Source organism: Halichoerus grypus, chromosome 4 (genome assembly GCF_964656455.1).
Source record: "Halichoerus grypus chromosome 4, mHalGry1.hap1.1, whole genome shotgun sequence".
NCBI classification, from domain to species: Eukaryota; Metazoa; Chordata; class Mammalia; order Carnivora; family Phocidae; genus Halichoerus; species Halichoerus grypus.
In genome coordinates, this window is record NC_135715.1 from 164,296,814 (window position 1) to 164,311,571 (window position 14,758).

General features: G+C 46.5%; 1 protein-coding gene across 3 annotated transcripts in view; it reads left to right on the forward strand.

Moving 5' to 3' along the window:
- PARD3B (par-3 family cell polarity regulator beta) overlaps positions 1–5,929 on the forward strand; it is a 995,854-nt gene extending 989,925 nt beyond the window's left edge. For all 3 annotated transcript variants that reach the window (XM_078071225.1, XM_078071226.1, XM_078071228.1), the window contains one exon: positions 2,265–5,929. In XM_078071225.1, coding sequence (XP_077927351.1) covers positions 2,265–2,622 — 358 coding nt within the window. In that variant the 3' untranslated portion in view covers positions 2,623–5,929. The remainder of the gene's footprint in view (positions 1–2,264) is intronic.
- Positions 5,930–14,758: the final 8,829 nt, after the last annotated feature.

Genomic DNA, 14,758 nt, shown 5'->3' on the forward strand with positions numbered 1-14,758 from the left:
TGTGCCTGTCTTTTATAATGTTCTGTTTTAAAGGAGAGAAATCTCCGTGGAGAGCACAGGACCCTGAAAGTCCAAGGCCTGGAATTCCTCCTTTCTCTCTTTCCATTTTAAACAGGAAACAATCCCGCTAAGAGGGTCCGGAGGGAGCATTGGTTGTATGTTCATTTTAAGGCAGATAATGTTTGTGTGTTGCAAATGTCAGTGATTTATCCCAAGGGCTTAAAATGAGTGCAGAAAAACCACATGTTTCACTTCATGCAGAGAAATAGCTTCAGTAGGTTTCGAGAGAAAGCACAGGTTTAGGATATTTTTTTAAGTGTTTCGGAAATCTCTAACATGAACCAAAAGGAAATAGAAATGGGGGGAGGCCTTAAAATATTTTACGACAAAAGATATAATGAATGCTGGAAGTTTTCTAAATCAAAAATAAAATTCTAAAGGAAAGGGAAGATGTAACCCTGATCCTTTATTTCCCAGGGCTGGAGTGACAGATTATACGTTTGTGCTGTATTTGTCATGGGCAATTTAAAATAGAGCAAAGCAAACTGCACTGAATAATAGCGGTTGGTGCTCTAATAACCTGTACACAAACAATTTAATTTTTTTATCTGAAAACTCTAACTAAATTACCCCAAGCTCAAGGATCTTTCATTATTATACATAGCCAAATGAAGACATCAAAAAGGAGAGAGTGCTATTGTTCATCGTTATGAATGTGTTCACAAGCTCCTTTCCACATGCACCGGAGCTTGGAGCCTGTCAAACCTTCATTGATTTGGGGAACTTACAGAGCTGTTTTAACATCAAACTCTGCAGATTACAGGGTGATTCTGACCCTCATTGACAGTGCTTGATTAACCGCAGACACTGTATTCTTACAGCTCTGTCATTTCTTTCAAGTGTTCTCCCAATTTGTACTCTGACATTGAAGAGCTTTTCATTAATTATTATTGTTGCTTTTTCTTTTCCTTTAAAAAAATTATAAAAGGGAGAGTAGTAGAAAATGGGAAGGATCCGGCGAATATGCACACAGAAGGTTTATGGGATTTTAAGAGCTGCAAACAGAACTCATCTGTTTAACCCCAGGCTAGATAAGATGCAGTCATCTGTACGTTGTTTAAAGACGTATTGCTTCTGTTATAGCAAACAGATCAGAGGATGCTTGTTGTCTTAGTAGAGAGATCCAGACAGGGTCACTTTCTGTGAGTGTTTCTTCTTGCCCTGGACCGTTCTGTGTGCCTACTCATTACACAACGCAGCTTCCAGCTGGCTCGGCTCTTCCCTCTCTGCTCCTGGCCTGGTGGTGCCTCTTGGCTTGCTGATAGAATTGCTTTAGATCAAGTTCTAGGTGGATAATTCCCAGCTCTGGGTTAGGACTTTCTCTAGGAACTGTAGAGAGGGGAGGGCACATGGGGAATGTGACAGAAGCTAACCAGAGTTAGACCAAGACCGTGGCCCATGTCAACAGCACCCCACAGACCGAGCAGAGAAGTGAGGACAGTCCACGGGAACTTTATAACTCTGAATAACCTGTACACTTCTACCACCGTGTCTATGACAGGCTTCCGTCATCATAGGGAAGAGTAGAGGAGGGGTCAAATCATCGCAGCTTTAGGAGAGCCCAAGTCTGCCTTCTTTAGAAAACCAGTTGAGGGCGCCTGGGTGGCTCAGTTGGTTAAGCGACTGCCTTCGGCTCAGGTCATGATCCTGGAGTCCCGGGATCAAGTCCCGCATCGGGCTCCCTGCTCAGCGGGGGGTCTGCTTCTCCCTCTGACCCTCTTCCCGCTCGTGCTCTCTGTCTCTCATTCTCTCTCTCTCAAATAAATAAATAAAATCTTTAAAAAAAAAAAAAAAGAAAAGAAAACCAGTTGAGCCACTACACTGAAGGCCACCACACGGTGGTATAAACCAGGTAGAAGTAGCTTTCTCTCTCCGGCACCAATCTGAGTATAAGCAGTCCTGGCTGACAGGGGGCTCCGTGATATCAAGGACTTGGGCCCTTGCCCTCTTGTTGTTTGACCTTCCTCAGCATGTGGCTTCCTCCATGCGGTTTAAAATGGCTACTCCGATGGCCAGCAGGAGGGAGAGGGGAAGAAGAAAATTCACCCTCTTCTTTTCAAGGGTGCACATCGTTTCTATTCACACCCCATGGGCCAGACCTAGTCTTTGACCACACCAAACTACACGGGAGGCTGAGGAGTGGGGTCTTCAGCTGGGCAGCCAGCTTAGTAGCTACTGATATGTGTCTGTTCTTCTCTTTCCAGGGGAGGACCAGCTGATCCTATAGACTATCTGACGGCAACACCTCGAGCGCTCTACAAGGAAAGGGAGCTTCCATATTACCCAGGGGCTCATCCTGTGCATCCTCCCAAGGGGAGCTACCCCCGCCCCCCGGATGTGAGGGTTGCAGACCTCCGCTACCCTCAGTATTACCCTCCTCCGCCAGCCCCCCAGCATAAAGGACCCTTCCGACAAGATGTCCCACCTTCCCCTCCTCAGCACCACAGAGTGCCAGCCTATCAGGAAATGGGTAGACCAGGGCCCCGCGGGGGCAGCCCAGACCAGTACCCCTACCGAGCCCAAGATCCCAGGCAGAAGAACCCCATGACTGCAGCCGTGTAGCTGAATACCACCAAGCTCAGCCCAGCCCAGAAAGGGAGACAGGTGACACCACCTTTGCCCTTCCTAGACTTTCAGGCCTTCCTCCTGTTCAGAATTCTCCATGGTATAGATAGGTTTTTCTCACTGAGGTTGCAACACTGGACTGCTGACCAGAGGGGAAAAGGAGGGGACAGGAGGGCAGGGGGATCACAAGGAAGAGAGAGGACAGGGCTCATAAAGACAGTACTGCCGGAGATTTGAAGTACATTTAGAATTGTTCAGATCAGTGAGAGTGGACGGGCAAATAACAATGGAGACACCGCACCTGGGGCCTCCCTGGTGCATACGAGCCTCATCGAATTGGCAGTGCGGAGGCCATCTCAGAGGCTCAGCCTCGGCCCCCTTACGAAAGCTGTTAAGTCTGAAGAGTGGCTGCAAATATGGGCATCTTAAATGAGTAGTTTTTCATTGAGAAAACAAAACAACAGCAAACATGACTCGTGATCTCCTTGAAATGTTTATACCCAGAGGAAGGCTGCATTTCCCTATTTGCAGAATTTCTCAGGCTCTCAGTACCACTCATTTGGTATAACTATTTTATATTTCCTTGCTTTTTATATTAAAAAAAAAAATAAGATATGGAAGCAGTATTAGTGTCCTGGGAGAATGTGCAAAGCCAGTCAGGGCTTCCAGAAGGAATATATTCTGAGGACCGGGTTAAGAGGGCCAAAAATCCCGTGGTCCTCACCTTCCTTCCCCGCAAATCCCAGGCACAACAGCACAGAGCTATCCAGTTTCAGAATCATCCCCAAATCTCCTGCCTGTAATTATCATAACCGGGGCCTCTACTTTCAGGATCCCACTTGAGGGCTAAAATGTAGTTGGGAAAGAGAGGGCCCGCTGCTTGGGTCCCGCAGGAAGCAGCGCTCTGGAGACGCCAACTCACTGCACAGTCAGTGCCGAACAGTGCCATCTGCCCTGGGGACCGGGAGGGGCTGACCGTGGCCTTGGGGTTGATAACCAGGGGGCCGGAGCTGGCAGTGGCTGACGGGTGTGTGTTTGTGCTTGCGCGTGCAAGTGTGTGTGAAGGCATGTGATTCCTGGTATGGAGAATGCAAGATAAAAATGCTTTCTGAAAAGTCTGACGGCGAAAGCAATAAAAGGGGGAAAGAAAATCAGAAGGAAAAGGAAAAGAGGCATAAAACCAGATCATTAATCTATCTGCTGTATTTCAGTAACAAAAATCAGGGCAACACCGAGGTCAGCATCTCCAATTGGAATAGAAGGTCTTAGGGCTTTGAAAAGCTGACACCCCACCCTCCAAAACCCATCACGTTTCCTTTGAGTTTTGCAGTAATTTCCTACTTATTCCAGCAGGACTTCTAAAACGTCCAAACTGCCCCAAATGAGAATACAACAAAAGACTGAGGACCAGCAAAACAGCAAGCTGGAATTGTTCAGTGATGCTTAAGAGACTTAAAGCCTTTACTGCTCCTTCTCCATTCCCTCCAGGGGGAAAATAAATAAATAAAAGTCTTGAGTTCAATATAGATATATTTTGGCTGAGATTAGAATACCTCTGACTGACAGGGTTTAATAAATTATAGTATTACGGAATATACAGAGTATCCAGCCCAGTTTAGTCTTTTATTTTTTTTATTTAAAATAGAGTTGCGTTACCAGGAATGAAGCAACTGCTGGTTTTAGACATAAATACTTGTTATTTACTGGACTTTAAGAGGTATCATTTTCTAAACTACAATTTACTTATGGCCCTCTTAAAAAATAGACTTGTCAAGTTGGTTTTGGCCATCTGCCATCTCTCTTGAGCCAGCACCTTACACTGTTCGGCAGTTTGTGCAAGGAGGTTGACGGTTTTGTGCCCTGCTCACCCAGAGGTGAGTGCAGGTGAGCTACGGGGCTTCTCTGCCAACATCCTGAATGACACTTTCCCCTCAGACTGAATAAACTTTCCGGAAGAAAATGATAAAGTGAGGGAAATGCAACGTGTTGGGGAGCATTAAAAATCAGCTCTTCGGTCTGTTGCATAGTTGAACCAAATTTCTCTAGGCTATTGGACGTAGCCAATCCAGAAGTCTCCTTCTGGATTAAGGCCAAGACCACATGAGGGTCAGCCAGAGGCAGTGCGAGAAGCTGAGATATTCTGTGCATGTTGGAGCAGGGGCTCTTGTAGGAAGAATGCCCATGTTTTCACCACGTTGCCACCTTGGGAGCACAATACCTCCAGCTTCCAGGCTCAGGGCAAGCTGCTCAAAACATGGGTTCGTGTTGTACACAAAGTCAATAAAACACTTGTTAATCCTGAGGGGGCAGCCAGGGATGCGAAGGTTCTGTTAAAGTGGACAAAAAATAGATGATAGCAGTTTTCTTTTCTTGCTTGAAGTATAACACATGCCCAATGTGTGTGACAGAGGCTCTGTGAAGCCAAGCCACAATGAAGAGCAGTTTGAATGTAAGCTTTATAAATTCCTGTGTCCCAGTCCTCCACTGTCACCACCCAGAAGTTGCAGAACTCTTTCCCAGTCTCTAGGAGAACAGGTTGTTTAGAGTATTTAGAAGACCAGGCTGTAATCAGCAGGTGCCCAGTAGCAGGAAGTAGTTCCTGGTTAATTTATGGTCTTAGAAAGACTCAATCAGGTGTCTGCTTGTCGCTCAGAATATAATAACCCCCGGAACAGAGTGACACAGTGAGCGAGCGGCAAACCCACCAACATACACCCACCTGGCTCCTGATCTGACCGCTGGGTCATTGGGGCCTTGAAATGTTTTTGGTGATGATGTTTTGGCCTTGAGTCACTAGATATTTGATGGAGCTCTGTTTTATCCCTTTCTGCAGGAGGAGAAATAGGAAAGGGAGCAGACCACTGAAAACTTTGAGGTGCAGGAGAATTCAGTCCTCTGCCAGGGAGGGAAACACTGCATCCCGTTAACCCCATGCGCCATTGGACTATGGCAATATCACTCTTGGTAGAAAATTGTTTCCCCACAATATTAATCAATGGATGAAAGGCAATCCCAAAGACAGGAGCATCTTCTTAAATCATAATTGAGTAACAAACAAAAATTGGAAAATAAAATTACCGTGAAGCTCGTTATTCTTAGATTTGTAGGTCAACGTGCATTGACCCCACAGGACAGCATGGGGCAAAGATCTTATAATCAAGAGTGTGATGAGACCCACAGACCCACTGTCACCCCATGGAGCAAACTGCCTGCTGCCCGATAAAGGAGGTGTGTGACTTCATTGTACCTTTATTTGTGCCACCAACTAAATAAAATTAAAACATGGTTCATTATTCCCTTTAAAGATTCGTGAACTTGTTGAACTATCTTCAGAAGGAAAGGTACCCGACAACATGCATAGAGTCTATATGCATAAGGATCCAGCCTTTAAAGAGCATTTGTTCCCCTAACCTATAACCCCAGCATTTGCTTTCTTTGGAGAAACATCTTAGCCTTTCGGGGGATAGAGAGGTCTGCAGAGTTTGGATAGGAATGTGTGTCTATAAAACTCCCATAGACATTAAACTCTGAAATCTGCAATGAACCGCCTTCAAATTGGTGCTAAATTGGGTAGACACCCTACTGCTTTCTGAGTCCAGGAGCAACAAAAAGTCCAGATTTCATGCAATTAGGTGGGGGGGAGTTGGATCCAGAAACAGCCACAGGAGTATTTCTCTGCACTACCAGTTCACACCGACTTAGTGGGAAATGATGCCACAATGAGACCAGAAAGAGGAGTCTCCATAAGGTATCCCTACAAAGTCACCTCTCTGAAAAAAAAAGGAGAATAAAAGGTAGATATCTAAAATAAGCCTAGAATCTCATATGCAGCTACTACTTCTAAGGGAAACTCTTTTCTCCCTCATGTCCTTAAATAGTAATAGAATCACACAGCGCCTGACTTTTAAAGATGGGCTTAACTCCCCAGCCTGGAGTGCCGAGTGAACTAACCCCAAAGACTGCTGACTCAGCTCTGGAAGAGTGTTCTCTTCCCTTGATGTGGACTGCCGTGCTGTTTACTACTGGAACATAAAAACAAACCCCACTGTGTATACAGTCACTTCTTCTAGTGTTTTCCTGTGCTTTTATGACACCAAGTCTGTTCATAAGTTCTGAAGATAAATTATGTGAAATCATATTTTGGCATACGGGGGCGGTGAATGAATTCTTTACAGACTTTTTAGGATGATCCCATTTGTACCACAGAAAACATTTTGGATGTTGTTATATATGAATATATAAATTTTTCTCATTTTATTTTGCATTAAAATAAAGCTTTATTCGGTCAGTAAGACACCAGAGTGTTGGTTTTCACTCCCCACATGTTTGTTTTAGGATGTGATGAATGAATAGGTTGGCCTGGTCCTGATCACCCTTGAACAGCAACGTCACAGGGCAGAGGACATGAGGAGAAAACCTCTGTCATATGCCAGGCTCCCAAAAAACACGTGTAAGATGGAGCTGAGAAAGCAGGCTGTTTGTTTGAGAGTGTACTTGGGCTCAGTACCCACAGAAGGCAGAGCAAGAAAGCAGGGCTGGGCAGAGGGAGAAGCTGAGCAGTGATGTGCTCCCAGCTTAGGCCTCAGCCAACTCCACAGGGAACCCTGGAGCTACAGTGGCCCTTCAGACTTGTCCCAACTTGGGACCAGGAAGCCGGGCCTTTATACCACTGTGTTGGTCAGTGGGTATCGGCTACTTCCGGGAAGGAGGTGGGACCCAGAACCGGGCAGTTCTCTTCAGGTGAGGCAATCCCCAAAGGGGGCTGACAGCTGGAGACGATCTTTGAGAGGTATTCACAGAGGTTGGGAATATTGTTCTTTCTTTCTTTCTTATTTTTTTTAAGATTTATTTATTTGTGGGGCACCTGGGTGGCTTAGTCGTTAAGCGGCTGCCTTCAGCTCAGGTCGTGATCCCAGGATCCTGGGGTCGAGCCCTGCATCGGGCTCCCTGCTCTGTGGGAAGCATGCTTCTCCCTCTCTCACTCCCTCTGCTTGTGTTCCCTCTCTCGCTGTGTCTCTCTCTGTCAAATAAATAAATAAAATCTTAAAAAAAAAAAAAAGATTTATTTATTTGAGGTAGGGGAGGGGTAGAGAATTCCAAGCAGACTCTCCACTAAGCATGGAGTCCAACATGGGGTTCGATCCTGCGACCCTGAGATCATGACCTGAGCTGAAATCAAGAGTTGGACGCTTAATTGACTGAGCCACCCAGGCACCCGAAATTGTCCTTCATTCTTGAGGTGGGATCTGGGCATCTCATCACAGCATCCGCCACCGCTGACCCCTCCTCTCTCATGCTGGCAACACTCTTACCTTGCCTATGGAAACATGATTCTGAGTGGGTTCTCCTTGTGACCATCCCTGTTTCCCAAGCTTCTTTATTGGCTTGTTCTCAGACCTCCCCAGACTCTCTGGCAAGTTCATTCACAGCCAAGATTTCAGCTACCATCTCTGGAGAGATTTGCTCACAATCTCCAGCTCAGAGCTATCTCCCAGGCACATGCATTTCCATTTTCCCACTGCTCGTGCCCACTTGAGCTTTCCACAGGCCATTTGGACTCAACACGCTCCAACTGAAAGCAGAAGCTCTCTCCAAAGAAACCTGCTTCTCACGATTCTGTCCTGGCCAAAATTCCCCCCATGTTCACAGCTATAAACCAGAAATCTGGAAATGATCCTTGACTTCCTGTTTACGACTCCGCCCCTTCCTCCCACCCATCCCCATCTGATACGTTGGAAGGCCAGCCACCGAACCCAATCTGTCCATGCTTCCTGACATCCTGCCTTGGCTCAGCCTCTTGCTTCTCACCCAGCCTCTTCCCTAGCCTTCTCGCTGATCTCCTACCTCTGACCATGCTTCCTTCCCAAACGCCTCTATACTCTACAGACTCAGCACCTGCATTGGTGAATACAATTTGACTGGAACACGTACATACCCATTTGCTTGTATACTGTCTAGAACTCTTTCATGCTACCGTCCCAGCTTCTGCTCTAGTCTGCCAAAGGACTTTAGTGGAAGTGGAGATCAGACCACATCTGCTACTCTTCCAGAGGCAGCATAGGTTTGTTGAAAGATGTTGGTTTTCAAAACAGGCAGACCTGGATCTAAGACCAGATTCAAGCGCTAATCAGTGGTGTAAATACTGATCTCTTTAGGCCTCGACTTCACCATTTGTGAAATGGAACCACTCCACATCTTAGGGGCTTGTTTTGAGAATTAACTCACATGACATATACAGGGGTTCCAGAATCCATTTAAGCCAGCTCCTGAGAGCCCGCTGTCCACATCTCTCCCCAACGCCATGTCCAGTGATGCCACCTTGGTAGTTTGCCACAGGCCGTGTGGGAGGCATTTACAACACAGATATCAGCACAGCCTCAAATCGAGACTTTTTCTTTCCCCTCTGAAGAGGCCGTTGTTCAACGTTTACCAGCGCTCCACTGTAGATACATACCCGGCAGTCAAGGAAAATTAATCCTTGCCCCACATTTGCACATATACTCATGCACACAAATATGCTCACGCACACAGGTACACACTCACTCCTTAAAACCTTTCTGTGGCTCCCTCATACTTACAGCCTAAAGTCGAAAGACCCAAGCCCTCCAGAATCAGTCCCCTATGCCACCCCTTCACGTCTTGCTGCTCCCAGCTTTATATTCTGTGCTACTGTTATTTCCAAATTACTTTTATTTATTTGAGCCACGTGTGCATTTCCCAGCTCCGTACCATGGCAACACACAATAAACATAGCTGCTCAAAGTGCCCTTCGTCTATGGATCCTCATTCATTCCCTCGAGGCCGGGATCCAGCAGCTCTTTTTGAAGACTTCAAGGCAGGAACAGGAGATTGGCTGCCTCACATCCCTCCCACCCTCTTGTAGCAGGACCTACTGCGGGGCCGGGCTACTCGCCCTGGAGACCACAATTCCCTGCCTTCCCTCACGGCTGTGGTTCCATGTGAGGCCCAGCTCCTATGATCAGGCCAAACACTCCAGAGGATGGAACCGAGGACCAGGCATGCTACTGCTGGCAATCAGGGTGACAGAGGCATTTGATTTCCTGTAAGAATGTCCGGCCCCTCGCTTCCTGGGGGTCGAGAGCCTGTGTGAGGGCCACCCATCATGTGAGCACGGATCCCCGCTGGGGCAATGTGATTCTGTGCCAACGGTCGGGGCGTCTTCCGACCTTCGAAAAGGTCGCCACTTCCTCGGTGAACCAGTTCTGTAATGCTGTTCAGAGCTGTCCTCCTAGAAGGCCCGCCTAGAGCTGGCTTCTCTAGCCCTTCGAAGAATTCTGCAAGCACCTAACTTTCCACATTAAGTCCCTTTTCCGTCTGCTCGAAGGGATTCAGTTATCTGCAACCAACCTCGCTGCAGCCCTCCTCCTGAGCCACACTAGGCAATTCCATCCTGAATGACACTGAGATACTTTCCTCAGATCCTCAATAAAATTTTTATTACCTCTATTACGATGATTACTTTCCATGTCTATGTGGCCTTCTGAAGAGTATCGTACTTGTAACACATTGCCTGGGTCTCGAGACCTGGGTCTCGATGCTCAAGAAATATTTGCTGAATTCATTTGAATGAAGAAATGAGGTGTGAGGGTTCTTTTGCTGAATTGCTGTGTGCCGCTGACGGTCCACCTGGCAGCCCAAGCCATAAATCTCCAAGTGTTGTTGTGAAAGATCGCCCAGTATGATTCCTGAGGTAGAAGGTGTTAGTTCACGTGGGCGGGCCAGATTCTAATTTAAAACACGAAGCAGGCTAGGAAATTGTAAATGCAGTGGGTAATGCATTATTTAGAGAGTAAAGAGAGACTTAAGTAAAGAGAAAATGTATTACTTGCAACCTACTAAGATGGAAATACTTTTAGTGACAGATGATTACTATTATTATTGTATAATTCCTTGGATTTTAGGCAAGAGCTTTGCATTACTTGTTCCTTTCAACAACTGTAGGTGGGGAACTGGAGGGCTCCCCGACTCTGTAAGGAAACTGAGTCCTATCGACAATGGTACTGAAATAAAAATTTAATGAACGCTCTTTAGGCGTATCCAAAGGAACCAGAGATTACTTTGTAAGTGTCTTGACAGTTGAGATTTCTTTGTTCGTGGCCATGTTTATTCTCACTAATTACTGTTTACAGTGCATGCTGAATATTTCATGATCACAGTCATTTTTGCTTCTCATGGAGTCAAAGAACATCAGGTTCATACTTATTTTACACCTGGAGAAACTGAGGCATGAAAAGCCAACCAGGCAATTGAGGGCCACCCAAAGGAGAAAGCTGACTTTCTCTTTATTCATGAAGTATGTTTTGAGGAACTCCTATGTTCCTGGCACTCGGTGGCCACCTCCTGAGTGGGCTCTCTGCTTTGCAGTGTGGGCAGGTGCCTCGCCTCCTTCCTGGGCCTGTGGCCCAATGTACATCATACCTGTGCCTTCCTAATCATGGGCCTCTCAGAGGTCATCAGGCATGGCCCCTGTCCTCTGGAAGAGGAGGAGAGGTGCTTCCGCAGTCAATGTTTAACGGTCAATTATCATCCTTTCCACCGAAGCTTTATCTGGCTGCTTGTAACTGCCTCTCCCCAAACAAGCCCACATACCTAAGTTTGCTGCACAATAATCAGTGTGTGACACCATAGAAAAATAGTTTTAACTGAAACCTAACAACCCTGGACTTTGTAGCTCTTCTGTCTCATCCATGAAATAAGAAGTACAAAAATAAAGTGAGATTCGATTGTAGCCCAACAGCTACTTCAGGTCAAACATTGCAAAACGCTGCAGAGGATCCCAGACATGGACAGGGCTTGGATTCTGCCCTCAAGGACCTGCGTGTACACAAAGGACCAAAACTCAAGGCTGATGGTGGTGAGTGCTCATGGGAGGTGTCTACTACAAGAAAAGCCTGACTTCTGACTTTGGGTGTGCACAGGATCGGGTCGGTTTTATGGAAGACATGACATCCGAAGCAGCCTAAAGGATGCAAAGAATGTCAACAGGCCCAGCAAGGAAGGGTATTGGCATTCCAGCTACAGAAGAGAACACAAGCATCCGCACAGAGACAGGAACCCTCCAACTATGTGTGATTTGGGAGCAAGGAGGAATACAGGTTGTGTGATGGGGGTGGGAGGATGGGAGGTTAATACTGATAGTGGCTAATATTATTCAGTGCCTAGCAAGTGCCAGATCCTGGCCTAAATGATTCTCATAATTTATCTCATTTCATCCTCAAACTCCATGAGAAAACAGAGCCTTAAAGGAATCAAGAACTTGCCTTTGGGATTTCAGACCCCACAAGAAAAAGTGACTTAGGGACTCCAGGGACTTCGGCACTTGGTGGGGGGGGATCACTTCACAAAGGAGTGTTTACCTAAAACCAGCCCAAATGAAAGCACTATGCAAACTGAACTGGAAAATTCATCAAATCAGCAGCTCTTACTAAAGAGGAGAGAGCTAATATTTATTGAGTGTCCAGGAGCTGTGATAGTTGCTTTCCCTACATTCAGCTCATTTTTTCTTCACATCAGCAAAGTGCGCACACTAAACCCATTTTACAGATGAGAAAACTGAGGCCCCAAGAGACTAAGAACAGCTGTGGCTAGTGAAGTGGCTAGTAAATCCAGCTCTGGGCCCATGATTCTCCTTGCTACCCCCATGGAGATTAAAAGCAAATCTCAGTGCAACTTCTTTTAATTCTTCAAGGCCTCCATGGTGATTACTATCTAAAGTGTGTGCACCGTTGAAGAAAATTCAGAACATGTAAATGCAGATTTTGACATTTGAGACCCAAGAAACAGGCAGCCTTGTGTTAGTTCCACTATATATTAAATTATAATCTATGTAGACAGCAGTTTTGAAAGGTATCCAGGCAAATAAGTTGTACTTCTGGCTGAAGTCAGACAGGTAGATGAAACTTTGATGACTTAATTCCCCCAACTACTAAAGGTATAAACAGACCAGCACTCTGAGGTGGAAGGAGGCTGCCAGGAAATTTATTAAGAGCAGTAAAGTGCAGGGCCATAATTTCAACAGGTTATCTTGCTTCTCTGGCTAATTGTTTTCCAAGGCTTCTCGGCTCCGAACCATTCAGCATTCTTATCACCTGGGAAATGTGCGTGCTCCTTAGGATATTTTCCAGCATGCAGCCACCTCCATCCTCCAGTCCCGGCCGTATTTTTGCTCAAAAAGCTGTCGATTAGATTTAAGAGCCGCCCCAGCCCCACAATGCACTGTCTTGCTGATCTTCAGAGAGAGCCGTGGTGTCGCCCCTTTGATTTATGGAGAGTGAAGCTCAGACCCAGCCCTGCGCTTTATTAAAGCAGCTTTTAGCCATATTATACCTTCCCCGTTCCGTGCTCCCTATGGCTCTACCACCTCGGAGTCAAAATCCCTTTGATAAGCAGCATTTGGGGTGATTGGAAAGTGGAGCCTTGGCTTTGTCTCCTCCCACCATCCTGCCTCCCGACCCCCCAGGTGCGAGATGGCAGGGTGGGGCGGGGTGACAGGCAGAGCCCTGCTCTCCAGGTGGCCTTTCAATATCCGTTTTTCTCCTGACCCTCTCTTGACCTTCGCAGTGTGACAGCGTTCGGCCTGGGGCTGTGCCTCTTCGTGGTGATTTTTTTTTTTTCCATCCAGGCTTTAAAAGGGAAGCCTCAGAGAAGTGCGGTCCCACTTTCAAAGGCTCTGTTCTCTGGGCTGTAAAATCAAGGCTGTGTTCTGCAAAATCACAGGATTCAGGCCCCCAGAAGAGACCACAGTAGAGCAATGGGCATAGGAGTATCTGCAGGTGAACCGACTGTCTTACAGGTGTTGGATGTGTGAAACTTGGTTTTGTTTGAAACATGGAACTTTTCCTCCACGGATATTTCGCCCCCCACCCCAACACACAAACCGGGCCTGTGCCATGTAAGGCTGGAGGGTGGGGAAATCTGAGTATTCCCCGCTGCCAGGGCCTGCCATGCTGTGTTGAGAAGCAGTGAGGTCCTTCCCAAGGACCTGGCATTAGGACATCTCGGTCCCTCCTTGGCGGTGCATCCCCAGCTCCCTCGGGGGCTTTAGCTAAGACCTTACTGCTGCCTGTCACTCTGATCCTACACCATCACCCTGTCCCAGCGAACTCCCTGGAGTGGGGTTGATGACGGAGCCATGTTGGGCCAAGGTTGGGGTGTGATAACTGGCAGGCACACCCCCTCCACCCCAGTTTTCCATGGGAGGATACCCCCTCCTAGGGCCGGCACTGTGGTAGGTGTGTTACAAGGGGCTCTTGGCATTGACGAGCTGGGTGAGCTGAGCCAGCTGGTTCCTGAGTCCTCAGCTGCCGCCTCTGCAGTATGATGATCATGCTGACCTCCTAGGTGATGGGAAGATGACATGAAATAATGTACATAAAGCATTTATTATATCAGCTGAAGGAGGATCGATGTTATTTACCATTATTAGTCCTGATTTGCAAAGAATCTGTCTTTAAGTGGCAAATAGCACACGATCACCATGAGAAAGCATTTTGTTCCTAAGTCTCTGCTTCTTACAAGAAGAAAGACTTGGTCAATTGCTAGTATGTCTTCAACACCCCCCTACAACTTGCTAATCTCTTTTATCGACAGAGAGCAGACCTCAGACTTCTGCAGGCTCTACCTTGAATTTAATAACTTTGTTTTGCTTTCATTGTATTAATGAAATTGTATTAATTTTATGATTGTCTTCTATTTAGGACAAAACGTTCCTGGCTTTTTTTTTCACTTACAGTAGTGAAATAAGTTTTCATTAAAAATAGAATTATTTAGGGGGTGACTGCGTGGCTCAGTCGGTCAGGCGTCTGACTCTTGATTTTGGCTCAGGGCATGATCTTGGGGTCATGAGATTGAGCCCCACATGGGGCTCTGCGCTCAGCAGGGAGTGCGCTTCTTTTCCTCTCCCTCTGCCCCTCCCCCCGCTCGCACTCTCTCTCTCTCAAAATAAATAAATCTTTAAAAATAAAATAAAATAAATAAAATAAAATAATTTAGGTAGACATTAAGTAAATAATGATACAAATGGATATAGTAACAACCATGGCATGGCCAAAAAATGAAGTTCAGAAACACTGTGCTAAGCCAGTGGAGAGGTATCCCAGGGATCTCTGAGGCT